The sequence below is a fragment of the Microcaecilia unicolor genome, chromosome 9 (genome assembly GCF_901765095.1).
Source record: "Microcaecilia unicolor chromosome 9, aMicUni1.1, whole genome shotgun sequence".
Classification (NCBI taxonomy): domain Eukaryota; kingdom Metazoa; phylum Chordata; class Amphibia; order Gymnophiona; family Siphonopidae; genus Microcaecilia; species Microcaecilia unicolor.
In genome coordinates, this window is record NC_044039.1 from 144,414,084 (window position 1) to 144,439,252 (window position 25,169).

General features: G+C 43.7%; 1 protein-coding gene across 6 annotated transcripts in view; it reads left to right on the top strand.

Moving 5' to 3' along the window:
* Nucleotides 1–1,889: 1,889 nt before the first annotated feature.
* CAPN3 (calpain 3) overlaps nucleotides 1,890–25,169 on the top strand; it is a 129,545-nt gene continuing 106,265 nt past the window's right edge. For all 6 annotated transcript variants that reach the window (XM_030215244.1, XM_030215246.1, XM_030215247.1 and 3 more), the window contains exon 1: nucleotides 1,890–2,455. In XM_030215244.1, coding sequence (XP_030071104.1) covers nucleotides 2,165–2,455 — 291 coding nt within the window. In that variant the 5' untranslated portion in view covers nucleotides 1,890–2,164. The remainder of the gene's footprint in view (nucleotides 2,456–25,169) is intronic.

A 25,169-nucleotide genomic window follows, 5' to 3' on the forward strand; every position in this document is an offset into this window, starting at 1 on the left:
TGAGCAAAATCTAAATAAATAAGTGAATGGGCTGTGTCAGCATTAGTGCATCTCAGCTGCTAGCACAGCTTTGCAAACAGAGGGGTTACTTGTTTAGTCTCTTTTTTTACATCCATTGATATATACATTCTTTTTTTTTACCAATTTAAACACATCTGATTCTTATTTTTACTTGTCTTATTGATTCCCTAAATTGTATCATAGATTGTTTTAATTCATTTATTTGCTCATCATATTCTCTATGAAATGCTGTGTTTTAATTGATCATCTAATTTCTGACTGGTCAGTATTCAGCTGGTGCCGGTCAGTATTTTTTTATGTGTTGATTGTTGCCGGCTAAATTAGACCTGGCCCATGTGTGGCACTGGCACTGAATATCCAGGTCTGACCGGACTGCTCCTGGCCGCAGGGACTTATGCAGGTCTTGGCCACTATTTTGCTAGAAACCGCATAAGACATTGTGAATATCAGCTGGGACTCACATAAGGGTATCTTCATTACGCTTTTGCATTACATTTGCTTGTGGCTGCCACGAATGCTGCTGGCAGTCTCATAGTACTGCAGTAGTATCGTGAAAGAGACTGCCGCTAGAGGACGAGGCAGGCATTTTGAGGTCGCAGCCAGCATGGGCTTGAGCAATTGGGGATTACTCCTGCCCCAGACCATGCTGGACCACTGCGGAAGGTTAGGATTGGCCTTGGGAGGTCTAGAGGGGTCAGGTGATAGTGGGCTTTATAACGGGGCCAATTGCTCTTAAGAGGGGCTCAGGATGGAGGAGGCGGACTTATTGCTTTTTGGGGTGGTTTAGGAGGGAGGGAAGACTATGTGCTGCTTTAGGCTAGTACCCAGGAGTTATGTGGGCAAAGTTAGGATTGCTATTTTTGTGGTCCTATTTAGGCACCAGCACTGAATATTGGAGGCACATGCCTAGCTCCTGGCTAGGGTTACCATATGTCCTCTTTTAAGAGGGCATGTCCTCTTTTTGGACTTCTTCAGATATGTCCTCCAGGATTTTTAATTTTTAGGGAAATATCCTCTTTTTCTTTTATGTCCCTATGACCAACACACCTATCCACATAATGAGAGAAAACCACCTGTGGCCTATTAGTCAATGGGGATGCTAGAGAGAGATAGATGCATTGTTGATCCCATCTCTGTTCCCCTGCTGGTTGAATCTGTAAAAGGAATGTTGTTTGTGCAGCACATGTCATGCAAAGACTTTCACATGTATCTTGCCCTCTTCTGATACGTACGCTTGGGCTCAGACTCGGTCAAACTCAAATCCTGAAGTTTTTGAAAAGTAGATTGTCTATTGCTGTACTGTAAGTAAGTCACTGGTTGATGTGTGTTCATTAACTAAAGGCCACAATTAAATATTTCTTTAGCAAAGGAAGCAACCATTTTTAATTTTTCTGTCCTCTTTTTTGTCTCCACAAATATGGTAACCCAACTCCTGGCTCCTTCCCAACTCTGCCCCGGAATGCCTTATTCCTGCCCACTTTGAAAATATCTGGTTAGTGCCAATATTCAGCGGCACTGCCCGGTTAAGTGTTGCTGAATATTGACAGCCAGCCTGCTGGGCATGATTTAAGTGGACAGACATAGCTGCTGCAACAGGTGTTCCTAATAAAAATGTTAAGTTATGGCAAATGAGCACCCCAAGAGCTGACTGGGAATTAAATTTCATTGTTTTTCTGTGACTTAGAAAATATGCACAGCTACCTTTTCATGTCTTCAAGATTTGCCTTGACACGTCAGTCCCTCTGCAAGCCTGAATAGGAAGAAGCCAGGGTAATGCATTCACGCTGGGTTTATTTTTAGTTTTCCTGGCTCTAACTTCTGCACAGCCCAGCATTCTAAAATCACACATACAGCACTGGTGCCAGAGATACCAGCTTATTTCACATTTGCCCCTTACTTGTTTCCTGCCAATGAACATGTCCTCCCTGTAGGTGATAATATGAGCTCTGCAGGAGGTTCCTGGGGAACTTAAAACAAGTCTGAAGACTTCAAAACATTTTAGTGAATTTGAACACCAGCAAAACAATGAACTTCTTGTCTGTACATGCTTAGAACTTCCTGATAGTTTCTACATACAGCTAAGATTACAAAATCTTGGTTTGGGGTTTTTTATTTCCTCTCCATTTTTCACATTTGATCTTCGATGCCAGCTGCTGTGAGCACCGAGGTGGCTCAGCAGGCAAAAGCTGAGCCAGTCCCCACCAGCAACATCAGCACATCTGGCACAGCGGAAGGGGGCGCAGGTGGGATTTACTCTGCCATCCTGAGCCGGAATTTACCGATTATTGGATTGAAGGAAAAACCCTTTGAAAAGCTGCACAAGAAATGCTTGGAAAGGAAGATCCTATTTGAAGACCCTGATTTCCCAACCAATGATACTTCCCTTTTTTACTCCCAACATTTCCCCATCAAATTTCAGTGGAAAAGGCCACCGGTAAGTAACCATTTCTGTCCCATAATACTTGAAAATGTTCTCATCTCCTTACAACTCAAAAATACCTGCCATCTCGAGCTAACCAGAAAGAAACTAGGCAGTCTAGTGAGAGTAACTGAACTCTATGTGTGAATGTGGAAATATTTCAAGATTATTTTAAAAATCAGAAAATTGCAAATTGCACTTTTAGAAGTTGGGTTTTCTAACATACAGAACAAATATGTGGAAATAAGCATGTCCTTAGGATTTGGTTTAGTATTATTCACATGACACTGATAATAAAGGGGCCCTTTTACAAAGTGTCAGTAAGCCCAATGCGGGCTTACCGCAAACTAACTCGGAACTACTGCTGGCCCAACGCGGCTGCCGGTGGTAGTTCCGCCTTCAGTGTTTGCCATTTCCAGCGTGCCATAAACATTTTTTTTATAGCACACTGCTCACTGCCCGGTTACCACCGGGTTACCACGGGAGCCCTTACTGCCACCTCAATAGGTAAGTGCTCGCCATGCTTCCTGCCATTATCTTGCCTCATGGCCATTTTTTAAAAGGGCTTTTTACCCACTGCGGTAAAAATGGCTCTGGTGTGCAGGAAAAAAGGCCCCGCTGCTACTGCAGGACCATTTTTCTTACAGCTTATTAAAGTTATTCTGACATTAATGTTTCTTATAGGCCAGTGTCTCCAAATGGGTGTGTTTTGCATATACCATGATATGAATGAACTGCAATCTTAGGCCTTAGTCTGTAAGATATAATCTCTAGCTCTCAGATTGTGCTCTTTTCCTTTGGTTAGGGTGTCTGTCCCAGTGGGGTGACGTTCGGCCTCCTAGTCTGCTGCCTGTGCAGGAATACCACATGGCATGCAAATAAGTTGTCCATGTTTTTTTTTTATTTCTGCTGCTCAGCAGGAGAATGTGTTAAAGAAAAACTCACTTTGGAATGAAAGCAGTGGTCTTTGGGCTATATCACAGCTGGGTCCTGGACCATCATTAGGGTTCTCAACAGGTTCCATACTTCATGGACAGAGTTGATCCAGTCCTGGGTTTACCCTACTGTATGCCGGGATTTGTAATTTATTTATTTATTTATTTATTAGGATTTATTTACTGCCTTTTTGAAGGAAGGTGGTATACAGTAGGAATAGATCAGACATGAGCAATAGGCAATTACAGTAGCAAACATTAGTAAAAATATTCAAGTAACAATACAAAGTATGGCATAGTATACTACTTACAATGTCAACACAATACGTAATAGAACATTTTAATTGACAGTGAAGGGTATAAGCAAAGATGGAACATATAGATAGGTAAGAGAGTAAGAAGAGTTAGAAAATAAGGTGACAAATTTAAAGAAAGATGCACATAAGGTCAGAGAGATGGTTAAATATTATCTTGGCTAGGGTAGGAGTGGATAAACATGTTCTGCAGCAGTATTTGCATCCCATCTCACTCCTTGTGTATGAGATTAACAAGTTAGTTACTTCTTCCATTAAAGGCCTGGTTGAAGAGCCAAGCTTTCACCTGCTTCCTGAAGTAGAGATAGTCTTGTGTTAAGCAGAGCCTTTCAGGCAGTGCATCCAGAGTGTGGGAGCTACTCCGGAAAAGGCTCGCATGCGGACATCACATCATGTAATGTCTTTTGGAAAGGGTGTGGTTAGTGATAGGACCTTAGTGTCCTTGGCAGTGTGTAGAGGATCATCCTATTCTTCAGGCACTTGGGGCCATTTCCTTTAAGGGCCTTGAAGATCAGACATAGATTTTTAAATTTAGTCCTGTATTGTACTGGTAACCAATGAAGTGTTTGCAAAAATGGTGTGAAGGGTCATGTTACTTGCATCCTTCTATGAGTCTTGCTGCAGTATTCTGAATCAATTGGAGCTGGTGCAGGCCCTTTGTAGTCAGACTGTTGTATAGTGCATTGCAGTAATCCAGTCTTGATGTTATCATGGTATGCACAACTAGGATAAGATTTACCTTCTCAATCTAAGGAGAGAGGCAGCGTAGCTATCGCAGATAGTGGAAGCAGCTCTTGAAGGCTTCTTGGATTTGGGGAATCAGAGTAAGTGTTGAATCTAACTGTATTCCAAGGTTCATGACTTGTGATTTGAGGGGGAGTTCATATTTCCCAAAAGAGATTTTGATGTCAGGTATGTATCCACTTGTGTTAGGGACCCAGAGAATCAGTTTTACTTGGGTTCAGGCAAAGTTTGTTGTGTTTAGCCCATTTTTGAATTGATGTTAGACAGGTAATCAGTTTATTCAAGGCTGTAGGTAAGTCAGGTTCAGTGGGTGTGAGTAGATGCACATTATCTATCTACATAGATGTAGAACTGAGTGTCCATTGACCGAATCAGCTCAGCTAGCGGCTTGAGGTAGATATTGAACAGAATAGGTGACAGTATCAATCCTTGTGGTACCCCGCGGGTCAGTGCCCATGGTGGCAATAAGTTGCTGCTGAATATTATGGATTGTTGTTTGTCTGATAGATAGGATCTGAACCAGGCAAGTACTGTTCCATTGATACCTGTTTCTGTCAGTCATGCTAGCATGATATGATCCACAATGTTAAAAACTGCTGAGAAATCTAGCGGTACTAAAACCGAGGCAAATCCCCTCTATCATTTTGGTTGCTCTTCTCTGAACCTTTTCTTTTTTTTTTTATATTTTTTTTTTATTGAAGTTTTTGAACAATTGCATATTGACAACATTCTCATAACAGTGAACCTTTTCTAATTCTGCTATATCTTTTTTTTTAAATACAGTGACCAGAACTGAAAATACTCAAGGCTGGTTTGAGATATATTCATACTTACCTTATGTGAGATGAAAGGGTTTCTGAGTAAAAGTTCTTGAAGCCTATAGTAACTGTAAGAAAGAAGGAATTTATACTGTGAAAATTCAACTGAATTTATTTAAAAGGGAATTGATGCTTAAAATAAGTTTATAAGATGTTCTACTTTGTATTTTGGAAACTTTATTGTGTTTTAAATAAAAAGGTCAAATAGTTAATTTAAACTTAAATCTTTATAACATCTTATTAAAATAACATTTATATCCATACATATCTGTTGACTTTTATTACCATACCATCTTATCCAGATATCTATATTTAACAGAGTGTAGCATCTTTTCTCTGTCTGCACTACATTCACTTGCAGCAACAAACTAATTTCAAATATTCCTCCTCCTTTCTTTGAGCAAGAAGGACAAAGTTCTTTTTTTATGAGGTGGATCCTCCAATTCCAGGCACTTATATGAGGTAGATCTTGGTCCCGTGATTTTCATTACTTCAAATCTGGTAAATTGTAGGGTAAAGTTGGCTATTAGTTGTAAGGGGTCTCCACACCCATGAGCTAAGAAAGTGTTTATTTGGATGATCCCAAAAGAACTTGTCTATACAAAGGGGAAATGAGAGTGTCCTAAATTCCATTGGTGACAACTCCAAAAGAGGTGGAACACAATTTAGGAAGGAAATTCTGAAAATATAAAAGGGAGAGCCCAGTTTTAAAATTAAGTTCTGTTGGCTTTAGCCTCCTGAGCCCTGACCACGTTGAGTTAGGAAGAGCACTCCAGCCTTAGGCCCAGATGAAATAATTACTGCATAACCATTTAGGTAGCAGTGCTTGCTAGCCCAGCAGCGCAGAGAAGCTACAAAGAAATCAAATAGCTGTACAGCAAACAGAAGTGTCACCCAGACCTCTGCTCTGCATAGGCGTAGTTTGACTGTTTCATTGGGGGGGGGGGGGGGGGGCAAAGAATGGGCGGAGCATATTAGCATATCATTTGCATATATACATATGCAAATGAATATGCTAATATGGAGGAAGGAAATGAAATTTACAGGCAAAATATCACAGATGCACATTTCAAAAAGCTGACACATTTCAATTAATAAATTATGAATAAAATACTTTTATTTACCTTTGTTGTCTGATCATTTAGTTTTTCTATTCACTTTGATCCCAGTGTCTTCTGTTTTATGCAGTGTCTTCTTTCCAGTAGGCTTCCCTCTGCTCCCCACCCTCCCAGTTCCATCCATCTTCTGCTCCTTCCCTCTGCTGTGCCTGACCTCTCCCAATCCCATCCATCTCCTGGTCTATCCCTCTGCTCCCCACCCCTCGCAGTCCCATCCATCTCTTGCTCCTTCCCTCTGCTCACCTCCTCTCCCAGTCCCATCCATCTCCTGCTCCTTCCCTCTGCTTCCCACCCCTCCCAGTCCCATCCATCTCCTGATCCTTCCCTCTGCTTCCCACCCCACCCAGTCCCATCCATCTCCTGCTCCTTCCCTCTGCTTCCCACCCCTCCCAGTCCCATCCATCTCTTGCTCCTTCCCTCTGCTCACCATCCCTCCATCCCATCCATCTTCTGCTCCTTCCCTCTGCTCACCATCCCTCCATCCCATCCATCTTCTGCTCCTTCCCTCTGCTGTGCCTGACCTCTCCCAATCCCATCCATCTCCTGGTCCATCCCTCTGCTCACCATCCCTCCATCCCATCCATCTTCTGCTCCTTCCCTCTGCTGTGCCTGACCTCTCCCAGTCCCATCCATCTCTTGCTCCTTCCCTCTGCTCACCATCCCTCCATCCCATCCATCTTCTGCTCCTTCCCTCTGCTGTGCCTGACCTCTCCCAATCCCATCCATCTCCTGGTCCATCCCTCTGCTCCCCACCCCTCGCAGTCCCATCCATCTCTTGCTCCTTCCCTCTGCTCACCTCCTCTCCCAGTCCCATCCATCTCCTGCTCCTTCCCTCTGCTTCCCACCCCTCCCAGTCCCATCCATCTCCTGATCCTTCCCTCTGCTTCCCACCCCACCCAGTCCCATCCATCTCCTGCTCCTTCCCTCTGCTTCCCACCCCTCCCAGTCCCATCCATCTCTTGCTCCTTCCCTCTGCTCACCATCCCATCCATCTTCTGCTCCTTCCGTCTGCTGTGCCTGACCTCTCCCAATCCCATCCATCTCCTGGTCCATCCCTCTGCTCCCCACCCCTCGCAGTCCCATCCATCTCTTGCTCCTTCCCTCTGCTCACCTCCTCTCCCAGTCCCATCCATCTCCTGCTCCTTCCCTCTGCTTCCCACCCCTCCCAGTCCCATCCATCTCCTGCTCCTTCCCTCTGCTTCCCACCCCTCCCAGTCCCATCCATCTCTTGCTCCTTCCCTCTGCTCCCCACCCCTCCCAGTCCCATCCATCTCCTGATCCTTCCCTCTGCTTCCCACCCCTCCCAGTCCCATCCAGCTCTTGCTCCTTCCCTCTGCTCACCATCCCTCCGTCCCATCCATCTTCTGCTCCTTCCCTCTGCTGTGCCTGACCTCTCCCAATCCCATCCATCTCCTGGTCCATCCCTCTGCTCCCCACCCCTCGCAGTCCCATCCATCTCTTGCTCCTTCCCTCTGCTCACCTCCTCTCCCAGTCCCATCCATCTCCTGCTCCTTCCCTCTGCTTCCCACCCCTCCCAGTCTCATCCATCTCTTGCTCCTTCCCTCTGCTCCCCACCCCTCGCAGTCCCATCCATCTCCTGCTCCTTCCCTCTGCTTCCCACCCCTCCCAGTCCCATCCATCTCCTGCTCCTTCCCTCTGCTTTCCACCCCTCCCAGTCCCATCCATCTCTTGCTCCTTCCCTCTGCTCCCCCCCCTCCCAGTCCCATCCATCTCCTGATCCTTCCCTCTGCTTCCCACCCCACCCAGTCCCATCCATCTCCTGCTCCTTCCCTCTGCTTCCCACCCCTCCCAGTCCCTTCCATCTCTTGCTCCTTCCCTCTGCTACCCCCCCCCCCCCCCCCCCGCGCGAGGTCCAAAATGGTGACTCCGTTTACCCCCCTCTCTTCCTCCCTCCCTCCGGTGCAGGCAACAGTCTTCAGCTTTTTCAGCGTTCCTGGCAGCGGTAGCGATGTACGCGCTGCCTTCGGTCTGCCCCGGAAGCCTTCTCTTCAAGTTCCTGTTCCCACCTATGCGGGAACAGGAACTTGAAGAGAAGGCTTTGGGGCAGAGCCAAAGGCAGCGTGTACAACGCTACCGCTGCCAGGAACGCTGGAGAAGACTGCTGCCTGCGCCGCGGAGGGAGGGAGGAAGAGAGAGGGGTAGACGGACAACAGCTCCTCTCCGTCCGCTTGGCTTCCCTGCCCTCTCTGTCTGCGTCCCGCCTTCCTCTGACGTCAGAGGAAGGCGAGACGCAGACAGAGAGGGCAGGGAAGCCAAGCGGATGGAGAGGAGCGCGTGCCTGCATGTGTTTTTTTTTTTTAAACTAATGGCGCGGCGGCGCCTCGCGTCGTTTGGGGGGGCATTGCCCCCCCTCGCCCCCCCCCAGTCTACGCCTATGCTGCTCTGTACCAGTGAAGCGGGAATCAGGGAACCTTCTTCATCCTAAGCTCCAGATTGAGGGAGAAGAAGGCTGTGTAAACCAACTTATTTTAACCATTTGGGCAATCTAAAGCTCCAGCTCTATTTAAAAGCTAAGAGAAAAGAGAAGGACACAATTACAACTTTTACTGTTGCAACCTTACAACTGGGAACTGAAAGACCTCCTATATCCCAGTGGCGTAGGCACAGGTGGGCACAGGCCCACCCACTTTAGGCTCAGGCCTACCCAGCAGTTGTACAGCTGTGAAGTGGCTGGCATGGATTCCCAAGCCCTGCCAGCTGAAGACTTTTGGCATCTCTCCCTCCCTTCCCTGCAGGCAATTGGGTCTTTCTATTCCATACCCCCAATACCCCTCTCCCGGTACCTTATAAAGCCATCAGTTCTTCGCTGGCAGCAAGTAGTGACCAGGGCCAGCGTTAGGGGGTGGCAAACAGGGCAGTTGCCCTGCCTAGACCTGAAGCTGAAAGAGGCATAGCTAGCAGGAGGGCTCTGGGGCCCCCTTCCCAGTTTCTGCTAGGGATCCTGCTTATCTAACACCAGCCCTGGTAGTGACTCATACCCACTGCTCATGCCAGTCCTGAGCCTCCCTCTGACAAATTTCCTGTTTCCGCATAGGTGGGACCAGGTCAGAGAGAGGCTCAGGTTGGCACGAGCAGTAGATAGGAGTTGCTGCTCACTGCCAGAGAAGAAGTGAAGGCTTTAAAAGGTACTGGGGGATGAGGGAGAGATGCCGGGGAAGGGGGGCAGGGGTATTGTGCCCACCCACTTTGAGCTCAGGCCCACCAAAAATTGGGCATTTGGCTACACCCCTGCTATATCCTGCATGTCTATCGGGGCTCAACACCTTCCTGCCAGCCGCCTGACACCCTTTTGTTGTCTGAAGAACTGTAAATCTGTTCCTATTTAACATCCAGATTGTACTGGATATTATGTGAGGTTGAAGAGAAGAAGTTTTGGAGGGAGAGATAGAGAGGACTCTTCAAAGAGCCTCCTCCACTGGGAGTAAAGTGAAGCACTGTAAAGAAGAAGTGTAAATATTGTCTAAAGCTTCTGTGTTGTTACTGCCTCTGACTTAATTGTTCCCAATTGTTTAGTCCTGCCTAATTTTGAAGTAAACTATTATTGTGGTTCAGAGCACATCAACTGTGTGGTCTGCTTTTATTTTTGAGAACTGTCAGAGGGATGATCAGAAGTAAAGACGGGTGCTAGAGGCCATTAGTGCTGGACTAGCACCAGCATTTACCGGCACACTATGCTGGAAGACCACTTCCGCTGGAAATGACAAGCATGGCCATGATCTGCGCGGGTAGCACAGGGGTGTAGCCTAGGGTTACCATATGGCTCCAGAAAAAGGAGGACGGATTGAGCCAGCCGGGTTTTACTTCCATTGCTTTCAATGGAAGTAATTGAGCCAGCCGGGTTTTACGTCCATTGCTTTCAATGGAAAGCAATGGAAGTAAAACCTGGCTGGCTCAATCCGTCCTCCTTTTTCTGGAGCCATATGGTAACCCTAGTGTAGCCAGACCTTAACGGGAGGAGGGTCCAGAGCCCAAGGTATGGGGGGCACATTTTAGCCCGCCCCCCCCCCCCCAGCCACCAACTCCCCCAGGCCGCCGACCCTCTCTCACCACTTTCGCCCCCCCCCCAAACTGCCGCCACAAGTTACCTTTGCCAGCAGGGTTCCCCAAACCCTGCCAGCCTTAGTCTTCTTCAGTGCCGGTCTCCGGCGCATTCGCCCACTTCACTGATCTGTGCTATCAGTCCTGACGTCCTGCATGTGCTGGATGTCAGGACTCACAGCACAGATCAGCAAAGTGTGCGAATGTGCTAGAGACCAGCGTTGAAGAAGACTAAGGCTGGCGGGGTTTGGGGACCTCCGCCAGCAAAGGTACCTTGTGGTGGGGGCGGGGGGAGTCGAAAGTGGCGGGGGGAGCGAAAGTGGAGGGGGCCCGGACTAAATCTGTGGGGGCTTATGCCCCTGTGGCCCCACCTAGCTACGCCACTGGGGTAGCAAACAAATACATGCAAACAAGGGACATTATGTATTCACCCTAATGTCCATATGGCTGCTGACTCCACAGGCACGCCTGTACCATCTAGCTGGCGTAAAGGCTGGAGAAGGTTTTGCTGCATGGCCTTCGACCATATCTTGATACCCCCTCCCCCACCCCAGACCTGGGTGCTGCTCAGCTGTCTCACTCTTCTTCCTCCTCCCCCCCCCCCCCTTGACCTTTGGTGCTGGTCAGCTCATTTTTGTGGCTATGTGAAAAATGCACACTAAAAATATCTAAGCTTAAGGTTTTACATGTGGTCTCTTTGCCAATAGCTTGAAATGATTCCAAAAGTAGCAGCGTTTGAAACTTCCAGTTGAAATATGTGCATCATGCAGGTATTGGCAGCAATGGTAGGGGCTGGGCTGTTTTTTTTTAGATTTTTTTTTTGTCAAGCACAAGAGCTACGTGTGAGCAAAGCTCTTGTGTGCATGCACCAGCACCGTCCTCCCACTTTACTTCCTCATGATCAAAGCTAATAGCATGCATATCATTTGCATACTATTAGCTTCGATCATGAGGGAGTTAGTTTTGGGCACTTCTGAAGCGGTATTTTCCGGTGCTGTTCTGAACAGCACCAGAGTTTTGATCATCTGGACCTGAGCGTGTGGAGCGTAGCCTTATTCAGCCTCCAGTCCCGGCCCACACCCTATAAATAAAATATTGAGTACCCGACCAGCTCTCATGCTTCACAGTAGGTAGCAGCCTAGGTGACCCAAAGGTCAGGATTTACAATAGGTTTGTATTAAATTTTATATTCATTCTTAGTAATTATTTTTGAAGAGATCTGAAATTTATTGAGTAGGGTCTTCATTGTATAGTTCATATTATTATTATTTTTTTTATTTCATATTTCAACATTTTTATTGAAGACAGCACAAAAATAACGATGTCACCACTGAATACACAACAGTCAAACGTGTGCTATCCAGTGAAGCTCAAGTATGATAAACCGTCCTCAAACTTTTATATTTTATCCCCACCCCCTTCCTAATTTCCCTTTTATATTTCAACGTTTTATTAAAGACAGTACATGAAATAGAATACTTCAATACAGTTTTTCTCAGTGTTATCAAATCCAACAACACTACTTGGCATAGTACATAATCTTCCTAACTGTCTTCAATTTATCCCCATGTACCTCCATCCCCCACCCCCCACCCCCTTACACATGACCACTTAGCTCCTGGTTCCTTAACTTCCACCTCTTCTCGTCATTGGCTCTGGTGGAGTGGTTTAACTTAGGGTTCAAAAGCCTAATCTTCGTTCGCTTAGTTCATATTATTTTATGACCTATCCTCAAGGGATCTTTTTGGGGTTTAGCAGACAGGTATGCCATGACCCACAATGTATGGATCCAATGGTGTAGACCAGAAGCTTCTTTTATTTTATTTTAAAGATTTTTGTTACAGCCTTCTGAAAGCGCTGTTATAATTTGCTCAAAAGTCAGTTATACTTGAAAGATGCTGTCGTGCATGCGTAGTTTAGTAAATCAGGAAATACTGTAAGCAAAGCAGATAGGAAACTGCACTCAAAATGACAAAAAGATGATCATTGATAACAACTGTTGTGCTCAGATGGGTTAAATGTACAGGGTGATAGGAAAACAACTCAAGCATCATCAGCTACAAGCTAAGTACTGATAAAAAAATATCCCTAATATGATTTTTCATTGAGTTTTTGATTAAAACAATTATGCCAATGATTGAATTTAAACCCATTTTAAGACCAGAAAGAGTTTTATTTGTGGTCTGTGTTAACTGAGGCTTTTTCCTCCTTGTGTTTTTCCTCTTAAATAAACAACTTATGATCTAGTGTGAGTTTTGCTTGGATTATTACTAATTCTGAAGCAAGAAAAATACCATCATTGTTCTACAAAGCTCACAGGAACTCTTCTGTATGGGACTAATTCTGATACATTGACCCTTAGTTCCTCTGCAGTAGGGAAGGGAGGATAAAGCTGGAGATCAATTACATCTATTCTATATCATTTGCAAATGATGGCTCATGCCTCCTTTTGAGGTATGGTTGCATATGGACTAGGTTGGTTGAATAGCGGTTGAGAATGATGGAAGGTTTGCACATATTTACTATTTTATTATTGCATTGTTTTAAAGATGTTTTATTTTATACTAGTAAAACAGGCCCGTTTCTGACACAAATGAAACGGGCGCTAGCAAGGTTTTCCTCGGAGTGTGTATGTTTGAGAGAGAGAGAGAGTGTGTGTGGGTTAGAGAGAAAGTGTATGTGAGAGATGGAGTGTGTGTGTGTGAGTGAGTGAGAGAATGAGTGAGTGAGAGAGAGACAGAGTGTGTGTGTGTGTGTTTGTGTCAGAGAGAGAGAGAGTGTGTGAGAGAGTGTATGTGTGTATGAGAGTGAGTGTGTGTGAGAGAGAGTGTATGTGAGAGACAGAGAGTGAGTGTTTGTTTGTGTGGGGGGGGGGGGCTCCGAGTTCCATGACCCCCTCCTTCCTTCCCTCCCTCTCCTCCGAGTTCCAGGCCCCCCTTCTGTCCGAGGTGCAGGCCCCCTCCCTCCCTCCCTCTCCTCTCTCTCCTACCCTCCGAGTTCTTGGCCCCCCCCTTCCCTTTGAGTTCCATGCCCCCCCTCCCTCTCCTCCCCAGCGTGTTCCCTCGGAGTGTGTATGTTTGAGAGAGAGTGTGTGGGTGAAAGATGGCGTGTGTATGTGAGAGAGAATGAGTGAGAGAGAGACAGACAGACAGACAGAGTGTGTGTGTGTGTGTGTGTGTGTGTGTGTGTGTGTGTGTGTGTGTGTCAGAGAGAGAGAGAGAGAGTGTGTGTGAGAGACAGAGTGTGTGTGTGAGTCTGTGTGTGAGAGAGAATAGTAGTAGTAGTAGCGAGAGAGTGTGTGAGAGAGAGTGTATGTGAGAGGCAGAGAGTGAGTGTGTGTGTGTGAGAGAAAGTGAAGCCTTGAAGCATTCGTGCGCTCTGTAAGGCTCCATCTCCTCAACTGACGACAAGTAGTTCTGGAATATTGCAGGAATGCTTCAAGGCTTGAAGGCTTCACATTCTCGGCTTCAGAATGTTGGAGTTGCGTTTTATTATATAGGATTTTAGTCTTGTGCAGTTTACTATTTTATTGTTGGTTTGAATGTGTTTGTTATTTTATATTATGTATTGAAATTGTAATTTGCTTAGATTTGTAGATAATTCAGGCTATAAATATTTTTAAATACATTTAATTTAATTTCAAAGGACATTTGTATTCTGCTAAGAGGTTTTAAATGGATCACTGAGCAGATAAAAATCAAAGGGGTCCTACTAAACTACTTTAAGCGACGACATGTGCTTAATGTGAGAAAAAGGTTTACCGTAAAATGCATTAAAATGATTTGCAGTAATTTGCCTGCAGCACATGCTAATCACATGCAATTTAATTTTTTCATTATTTTTTAGGGAGGGAACATGTCATGAACAAGGAATGGGTGTGGAAGCATTATTCAGGTAGCGCATTCGCAGTAGCGTGCACTAGCTGGATAATGCAGAGTTAACATGGGAGCACCTAGTGCCTCCTAAATAGGAGGCAGTAAGTGTTCCTGCATTAACTTTCTTCAGGTAATGCACGTTAATGCAAACATTAATGCATGACCTGAAAAACAATAGGAAACTGCCTTCAATACTGCCATGTTAGCAGGTCCGGTCCTAGGGTCTCTGGTGCCCCCTTGCAGACTATCAGTTGGCGCCCCCCCATCTCCTTTCTCTCTTCTCCCACCCTGCCCTGTCCAGCGATTCTACTTCGCCCCATCCCCCTCCCATTTATGGCCACCTGCCCACCCTCTTCTCCCCCCAACATCCCCCTTTTTCTTCTTGCCACCCTGCGCGGTTTAAGTCTTTTTTAATTTACCTCCGTCCCAGCGGCCGCGTCATTTCAAAGCCCTGCCCGTCTCTAGCCTTCCCTCCCTTTGAGAGTTCGTTCCCGCAGCATCCCGCCCTCGAGGAAATGACATCAGAAGGCGGGACTCTGCAGGAACAAACTCACGAAAGGAGGGAAGGCAAGAGATGAGCAGGGCTTTGAAATGACGCGGCCGCTGGGACGGAGGTAAATAAAAGATTTAAACCCCCAAGGGCGGCGCAGTATGGCAGCACAGTGGTGCAGTGGCGCAGCAGCGCCCTTGAAGGCAGACACCCCCCTGCAGTGCTTACCCCGCTTACTGGGTTTGACCAGCCCTGCATGCTAGAAATGGGCTTAGAGCACAGGAAAGTCTTGTATTAAAATACACTAAGCAATTTTAGTAAAAGGGCCCCAAAATTACAAATTAAATACAAATCAGAAAAATATAAACAGTCTATCCCCACATTACAATCAAATACGAAACAACAGAAAACTACAGTTAATTAAAATATCCTACCCTAACCAAACCCCCCCAAAATATAAGTAATATATCCTGTCACGCCCAAATAAGCAAACCAACAAATTGTGGTCCTAAAGAGCAGCAAACAGATCAGATTTTCAGGATAAGCAAAATAGAAAAACTTTTACCCCAAATTCTAAAAATAGCGCATTAACTTGTGCGTGCTGCTACGGCCATGCGGCCAAATCAGCACACACAACGTAATTGATTAACAAGCCAATCACCGCCAATAATTGGTACTTAACAAACAATTAGCGGCGCTAATTGGCTTTCATTAGAATTTATGTGCACAACTTTCTAGGCATATTTTACAACACAGTGTGTGTAAATTCTAATGTGCGCACTCGAAAAGGGGGCATGGCCATGGGCGGATTATGGGCATTTCAAAAATCTATGCGCACTATTATAGATTACACCTGATCTGTGCCTAACTTAGGTGCAGGTATTTAGGCCTGGTTTTATGTGGCTTAAATGGGTGCACCTAATTTTTGTCACAAGAATGACACGTGAGCATATTCTATAAACTATGCCTAACTTTAGATGTACTTTATAGAATCACGCTAAATGCATGGTTTCTCGGTGCCAATATTTTAAGGCGCCATTTATAGAATTTGGCCCTTTGTGTGCAGATACATCTGAAGAATATTTGTTATGGCTATCCTAAAAAATCAGAACTGCTGGCTACCCTCTTTGAGATCTGCAGTACTACCTTGGAGAAGAATGGGTAGATGAGATGGGTCTTGTGCTTGGTATATGCTATTCCCTTCTATATTTCTACAGGGCTCTCCTTTCTCACTTTTAAGCATTTAGGTGGGAGATCAAATGCCATCATGAACTTTTTCAGAGTTTTAGGGCAGGGGGAGTTTACAATATATGACATGCAGGTTCACAGCTATGCAACATTAATTCCGTCCTATTAGAAAAAAGCCTGAAGTTTATGGGCAAGGGTCTGTAGATTTTGAACTTCATGCCAGCATTATTCTGATATTGTATACAATAACTTGATATACCCTGTCTGGTACCCGGTCAAAATAGCCCTGACAAAATGGCCCCGACAAAAAAGCTCCAAACACATAAACTCCCAACATAATAGCCCCTGACATAATAGCCACTGTCAAAAGAGCCACAATATAACCCTTGACAAATTAGCCCCCTGACAGAAGGGCCCGATCAGGCTGCCCAGAATATGGCACTACATTTTTTTTTCCTAATAATCTTACCTTACCAATCAGGATAAAGTTGGTAAGACTATGAAAATGATGACAATATTGTTGTTTTTTTTTTAATTAGCATGTTGATGGAATAATAACAGCAGATCAGATCTTGAGTAACAGTTGGTAGCTACAGAATTTTGTTTATTTATATATGCTTTAATCAAAGCAATGCTGGTAGAAGCCTTTGTCAGTGAATTTTTCACTTGTAGTTTATCATCTTTTTTTGTGATGTGTTATTTTTTCTAAGAGGCTATTTTGTTAAGGGGGCTATTTTGTCAAGGTTATTTTGTGGGGGGGGGGGGTCATTTTTGTCAAGGGCTGTTTTGTTACAAGGCTGTTTTGTTGGGGCTTTTTTGTCAGGGCTATTATGATGGGGTGCCATCATATCTGAGCATTTCTTTTATTAGAAAAGAAAACATGAGGGTGGAGGGTAATGCATTAATGAAGTTCTTTATCCCCAGTGACCTATTGTTTGAAGTCTTGGAAATATCTGAAGAAAACTTTCCAAACTTCATCCTGAAAATATGAGATTGAGACCACATGTTCTCCACTTTTGCCCTGTAAAGTCTTCATTAATAAAAGGAATTTCAGTTGAAAATTAAGTCATAATTCTTAGTTAATTAAAGTTGCTTCATCAGTTATTTTCCCAATTTTTTTTAGCTCTCTGGTATTAAGTGCCATCTATGTAACATCAAAAGGAGTTTACTAGTCAAGTGTTGGGGAGTGGCTGAACTAATGGTCTCCAAGTATTTACTGTTTCCCCTTCCAAAAAATAAATTATATGATCTCAGTGGTTGAGTTTCATTGTGTATTGAATATGAGGTGACCAAAGAATTGTAGATCACAATGGACAGGCTACTCCAGTCCTGGTTTTATTTCATTGTATAAATGGAGATGTAGCCTATCATTCCATAGGGAAATCAAGACTGGCTCTTGTCCTTTTGACATGGATCCAAATGATCATCCCAAGTGAGGGATCCTTTTACTAAGGTGCTCTAATAGATTTAGCACATGATAAGATGACAATTATATTCCTATGGGCATCTTATCATTTAGCACCAGTGGCATAGCCACAGGTGGACCTGGGTGGGCCGGGGCCCACCCACTTAGGGCTCAGGCCCACCCAACAGTAGCACACATTTAGCGGTAGCTGCTGGGGATCCTAAGCTCCACCAGCTGAAGACTTCCCCCTGATGGTAACGAAAACGCTCAGTTTTCAGCGCATGCCTACTGCAGACTGTCAAGGTGGAAAGAAGCATTTTCCTGCCAGCTGGGATATTTTTTTGGTACTTCTTGCCTAGGCCCACCCAAAATCTGTTGTCTGGTTATGCCCCTATTTAGCACGTGTTAATCATTAGCATGCACTAAATCTGTTAGCATACCTTAGTAAAAGGACCCCTGAATCTTTATGTGAAAATACCACTCCTTCTTTATTATATAATTAAAAATTGATATACCGGATGGCTTAATCAGATCTCAGCGATTTACAATGTTTAATAGTAGTGAAAATGTAAAACAAGAAAAGTATTATATATGGGACATGAATAGACAATGCCATGGGAACTACCAACCGTGCGAATGTTCAGTAGGTCACTTAATTTTGTAGCTTTCTTATTCTTAAGAAGCTAATGATTTTCTGAACTATCAAAATGAGATTTTATGCAATATTTTGTTCTGTAAGGGGCCCTTTTACAAAAGCATGGGAGGGCCTACAAGCGTTCAGCGTGTGCCAGATCGGCACTACTGCCTGGCTAGCACGTGAGCCGGGCGATAATTCTGAATTTGGTGTGTGCTGAATCCCGCAGTAGAAAATAATTTTCTATTTTCTACCACGGGCTGCTTACCTGGTAGTAAACAGCAGTTGGCGAGCGCTGCATGCTTACCACACAGGTAGCGTGTGAGACCTTACCACTAGGTCAATGGGTGGTGGTAAGGTCTCAGGCCAAAAATGGACGCACGTTGGTTTCAATTTTAGTGCATGTCCATTTTCCAGCCCCTTTAAAAAAACGCCTTTTTTCCGAGATGCTGTTAAAAAATGGCCCAGAGTACGCCCAAAAGACGCACTTGCACTACCACAGGCCACTTTTTACCGTGGCTTAGTAAAGGGATCCCTCAGGCTTTAAGTTCAGTTCACGGTGTCACCAACATTACATTTTATTGCATACTGGTTACATATCATTTGGTATATAACATGAGATTGTCATACATAAAGCTATCAAATCTGTGGGGCATTAGAGGAATTCTGAAGACAAGCTTGAAAGACATGATCTCAAATGAAATCGATAGGCGTGGGAGCATGCTCCGCCCATGGGTGCCATGTCAGATGCTGCGGGGATTTTAAATCCCTGTACCACTAGAATCATCTGTGGGCTGCACTTTGTCATAACTGAGCAAGATTTTACCTATCATTTTACTTTGGCAGCAGCATTTTCCTGGCATTGTTCTCATCTGCACTTCGAGTGTGGGAGCAAGCTCCGCCTACTGCTTCACCATCTACTTGCCACGTCAGACGCCACAGGGATTTTTTCATGGTGCCCAGCGGTGTGCAGCCACTTAACACACAGCCTAAGGCACAAGCCAAAAGCGCACGCATTGCCTACGCACAGCAGTTTGAGCAGCACCACAGACTTGGTAGGATCTGTGACCTTTTTTTTAGCTAGTTTTTCAGTTTTATATTGTACTTTGAAATAATTCAATCATGCATTGTTTTTTTTACCTTACACCATAATAAGACCACTTGTGGACAAGAACGTGTTAGGAGGCCTTGTAAGGGTCAAATGATTAATAGTAATTTGAAATTTTTTTCTTTGAATTCAATCCCGCTGAAATGATGCCCTGTTATTTCTCATCTCTGTGTACCTGGTTATAGCTTGCTTCATTCTCCTAAAAGAGATAAGAGGGGGGAGGGTTAGAGATTATTTTTAAGACTTCTATAATGGCCCTAATGTTATTGGAATTCTAATACATCGACCTCCAGGTTCTTGGATTTGATGTTATTGCTCAAGTTTCATGTCAGTTTTTAAGGTTAATTGTTTTTGGGGATCTAAATTTGCATTTAGAGGAAATCCATGATCCAAATTTTTTAGATTTAATGAGAAGGGGCATACTCTTGATTTTTAGCCAGTAGTTTACCACATTTGGTTGATGCATGTGTATGGTCAGTAATACCTTGGTCTGATCACTTTCAATTAGAATTCACACTACATACTTGCATAGATAAACCTATTGTATGACAGATTCCTAAATTGGTTATCATCAGGGGTAAAATTGATAGTACTGCTCTGTAATGACTGCCATGCTGGATTCATCTGTTGTTAATGGAATCACCTAAGCTTTGTTGGGATCAGGCTTCTTTATCTGTTTTGGATAAAATCTCTCCATTGACAACAAAAAGGGTGAATGTTTGTAGAAATTCACCACGATTAAATTCAGATCTTAAAATTTTGAAACAGGGATGTCACAGATACAAGAGGTGCTGGCATAAAACCAAGAGTATTGATGATAAACAGATTTGTAAATCTGCTTTTAAACACTGTAAAGATGTGTAGCTGACGCTAGAAAGAACTTTTATAGTCAAATGATGGTGTCTTTCTCTAGTAAATAGTTATTTCCCAAACGTACAAACATTCTATACATGTTATTCCCAGACTTGGGAAAAATCCACAATTTCGGGAATAACATGTATAGAATGTTTGTATGTTTGGGAAGCTGCCAGGTGCCTTTGACCTGGATTGGCCGCTGTCGGGGACAAGATGCTGGGCTTGATGGGCCTTTGGTCTTTTCCTAGTATGGCATTACTTATGTACTTATGTAGTAACTACTCCAACTGAGGTTGTTTCTGGGAAACAAAGGGGCCCTTTTACTAAGCCATGTAGGTGTGTACACATTTCCTAGGCACATCAATTCGGAGTTACTGCCTGGCTACCGTGTTGCTCAGGTGGCAATTTCGTTTTTTATGCGCGTCTGCTACGTGTGCTGGAAAATTATTTTCATTTTCCAGTGTGTGGCGGAAACTGGGCGGTAATCATCATTCTACGTGTGTAGATGATCACCACACAGTTACCGTATGAGACCTTACTGCTAAGTTTATGTGTGGCAGTAAGGTCTCAGACCCAAAATGGATGCGCGCCAATTTTATTTTGCCGCACATCCATTTTTGGCAAAAATGTTAAGGCCTTTTTTACAGGCACGCTGAAAATTGGATCTGTGCGTGCCCAAAACATGCACCTACACTAGCGCAGCCCATTTTTTTCAGTGCACCTTAGTTGTGTCGAGTCTTTTCATCAATAAAGAAGTTTTTAAGATACGTCTCCAGGATTTGTATTTCCGTGGTCAAACATCCCACTTTTCACCTGCATTTGTGTTTTCCCTTGGGGCGTTTGAGTTCTCCACTTGATTGCAGATTTTTCTGAACATATACCCTTAGTAAAAGGACCCCAAATAGTCTCACTGATTGCACAGGATTTAGCAGGTTTCTTTCTTAATAAGGTATCACAAATTTAATCAGATTAGCATCTAATCAGACCAATTTAATATCTGATGTTGCTTTAGAGTCTGGATAATCAATGTGGACTGATCAGATATGGAATATTTTTCCACCTATGACTGTTGCAATTACTACTTCACTGCTAAAGAAATGTTCTCATTCCCTGTTGCCCTATTTCTCTATTTTCTACTATTCCTCAAACAGCCATTTCATAGTTCTCTACCGCCAGACATGGGCAAATAGTACTCACCCAAGTACCTAAGGGTTCTAATTTAGACTTTTCTCTGTCTTCAAACTACCAGCTGGTTGCTAACATATCTCTTTTTACAAAATTGGTTGAATCATATGCTAGTCAGCTTTTTGTAGACTATATGGACAGGTTTTCTTGTTTGTATAGCTTCTTGTTTGGTTTCAGGCCAGCTCATAGTTCCGAGACCCTCCTGCTTGTGTTAATTTCTTACATTAAGGAGGTGCTGGAAAACAGATTATTTCTGTTTGATATTTCAATGGCATTTGATGCCATTGATCATGATCTTATGCTATCTAGGCTGGCAGATATTGGCATTTCGGGCTTTGTATTCAACTGGTTCAGTAAAACAGAATAAAGATCTCTCCATCTATTGGTCCTCAGGGCTTACCTTTATCACCAGTATTGTTCAATTTCTTTATGTCTTTTTTGGGGAAAAATCAGTTTGAATTCAGGGATTAATAGGATTCAAGATTGGGCAGCCATGAATAAATTGAAATTAAATTCAAGTAAAAGAAAGATCTAATGGTTCTAAAAACCTGATGTAGATGTGCCCTCTTCTTTTGTACTAGCTGACAGTAAGATACTCACTATTGAAACTGTCATATCGGATTCATCACTTTCTTATGGCCCTCAGGTGAATAATTTATTATGGAAGAAAATATTATTTAAATTGAGATAGCTGAGACTGATAGGTTCATTTTTTTTTTTTACTCTGGAGGCTTCTTCACTTCTTGACCAGACTATTGCAATGTGTTTTATTTAGGGTTAAGTTCTAGATATCTTAAAAAATTCAGCTTATACAGAAAACCGCGTTGAGATTGATTTTTAAAGTAAACAAGTTCACTAGCGTTTCTGTATTTATGGCAAGGCTTCCAGTAACCAAATGTATTTTGTTCAAGGCACTTCGCTTATTACACTAGATCTATCGCTCCACTGCTCAGTTGTTAATATGATTTCTAAAAACCTATTTGGGCGTTCCTCTAGTTTGCAAGCTTATTCTTTGTTGCCCATCTTTTAGTATAATACATTTTCTGAGAATAATAAACACTATTTTCTCTGTCATTGTTATTCCTGAATGGAATTTTCTCCCATTTGCTATTCAAGTAAAGCAGAACAATTTGCTGGTTATAAAATCAGCAACTGATGGCAAGTTAGCTAATGTAGGGGATTGTTTAAGAACAGCAATGGTAATGACATTAACACATCAAATGAAGCCAGTGAGCTTGGGTTGTGTCTTTTTCAGGCCACACCATTGTATCTCAGATAAGATAGCTTCTTCTGATCCTATTCTTAAAGAGTTCTCTAGCACTAAATTTAGACATTAAGAGATGCCAAAAGGCTGAATGATATCTTCTAGTGCTGAAAGGTTTAAGTATCATAGTGTGGTTACAAATCAAAGTCTGGGTGCAGCAAATAAGCATGTTACTGCCAATCAGGATTCTATTCTTGAAGCTCAGTTCTCAGTGTGATGTGTATGTTACTTTATCTCTTGGTGCATCAGGGTTTGTTTGTTTTTTGTGTAGATAACCTTCTCTTCTCATTATCTGCCTAAAACTGGGCTCTTCTCATTTGTTACTGAAACCAGACACTCAGCTGCAATGGTTGGTCAGAGTTGGGGAATCTGTCACTTCAAGCATAGGATCCGGCGCTGTGGGTGCTTGAGCACCCTCAATATTGAGAAAATTCCTTGTATATGTCCAGGAATGGGTTATTTCTACTGGGCTCAGCACTCCCAATAATTTTGAAAAGTTGGCTCCCATGACTTCAAGCCTCTTGGAAATCAATGATATAGTCAAGTCAATAAACTACCTGGTGAATCCAAAGAAAATAAAGTTTACTGATGCAACATTTCTTGGATGGTAACAATTCAACAAAACACACATTCTCTCAGGAGAAACTTTATTCCACTTTACTTGACACCCCAGTGTGGAGGAGAAGCCTAGTGGTTCAAGCAGAAGTCTGGGGAAGCAGAGAAGCCAGGCTTCAATCCCACTGACAATCCTTGTAATTTTGGCTAAATCACTTCAGATTATTAGGCTCCCAGGGATAGGAAAATAACGGAATGTAACTCATCTTCAATTACTAGTGAAAAGGTGTGTGCTAAATCTTTAGGGTGCAATATTCAAAGGATTTATGTTACAATCTTTTGAGTTATGAACCTAAATTGGCTTCTTTAAGGCTATCTGATGGAGATTTCTCCTCATAGCTTCAGTGCCAGATGACACTCTGACACCAGCTTGGATAGCTGATAGTGCTAACTGCTAATGGCTGATCTGCCATGTTTTGGGTCAGCAGGGACATGAAATTGAAATGATCCCAAACATTTCAATATATATGAGGTTATCTGGTCCCATTAGAATTTATTCTCCTGTCCCTACACTTCATGATATTTGCAAATATTAAGGTTTAAAAAAAACCATAAGTGACACCTCAGAACATTAACAGGAACCACACAATTTGATGGGCTGCATCTGAGATGACAAACCATTCTCATTTATAGACAGATATGTTGCTGGGAGGCTATACAGTTCAGTACAATAGTGCAATGAATTTAGAAGAAACAAAATATCTTTCAGGCAGAAGTTCAAAACTCTGGCGCTGTTCTGAACAGCGCTGTAAAAATACTGCCGGAACAGCGCAGAAGAATGACTCCCCAATGCTCCAATACTAATGAAATGCAAATATGGGTGCGCTCATAGCATTGAGCATTAGGGAGTTCGGCGGGAGGATTGTGCTTGCTGCATGCACAGAGGAGTTCCGTGGTAACCTCGGCTCCTGTGCGCATATGTTAGCAAAACGTGAAGCACACATTGGTGTCTGTTTTCTGCAGCCTAACTATAAGTGTAAAAAAAATTTTTTTTAGCTTCAATGCTTATATTTGAATGCAGGAAACAGATCCCTAACATTCATCCATCCCATACTTCTTCTCCCTCACTGCTATGAAACAAAGGCAGAAATGGGCAGAATTTCAGTCAGAGAAGTTGCTGGGTGGGCACTAGAAAACATGTTTGGATGGGTGAAGGTACATATGAAGCTATGCTGTTACTGGAAGTGCAAACACTGACTAGAGGCAGCTGTCCCCTGCCAGAAGGACTGTTAGCTCTGAAATCTGAGGTCAGGGAAATTCCAGTGTTGATTTTGACCTTAGCAAATGTAACAGCTGCTGCACTTCCAGGGTCAACACTACATCACTGCTCAAGATTTTATTTTGGTTACCATCACACCTGCTGCTTAGGGAGCTCATGGTTGTAGAGGAGGAGCCTAATGGCTAGTGCATTGGTGCTGAGAACCTGGGGAAGTGGGTTCAGCTCCTTGTGATCCTGGACAAGTCACTTAACTCTCCATTGCCCCATGTACAAAACTTAAATTGTGAAGCTACTAGGGACAGAGAAAGTATCTGCATATAATAAATGTAAATTCCTTGGCAAGATATCACATTTTTAACCCTTTACTAATTATGTGCTTATTAGGATAGGATAAAGCTGCCTGTAATGTCTTGATGAGATATCTCTCTATATAAAACGCACCTCCAAGGTTCTAATGAAGCCAGAAGTTGTAGTTGTGTAGATCGCTTTTGCCCATGAGTGTGTGCCCCGCCCTCACGTTACAACGTGATGATGTCGAGGGCGGAGCACTCACACTCACCAACTCACCGTGGGAGGGACAGAAGGAGGGAGGGTGGGGGATTACCTTGCTAGTGCCCGATTGTCATGACGTCACGAATTGCATCGCTCAGACGCAGAACGGACCTATCCAGCACCCGAACAACATCAATTGCCGGCACAGAGAAGAAGAGAAATGTGGCTGTCGTCAGCACAGCTATGCGATGGCGAGGGGGGAGGGTTTTCTGCGGGAAGGGGGGTCGACAGGGTCGCGCCACGGGGGTCAAGGGGTCAGTAACGCCGAGGGGGGAATCTGGAACTCTCTGGGAGGGGCGTGAAGGGACCTTGAACTGGGAGGGAGGGACGGGCATCAGGGGGCCTTGAACT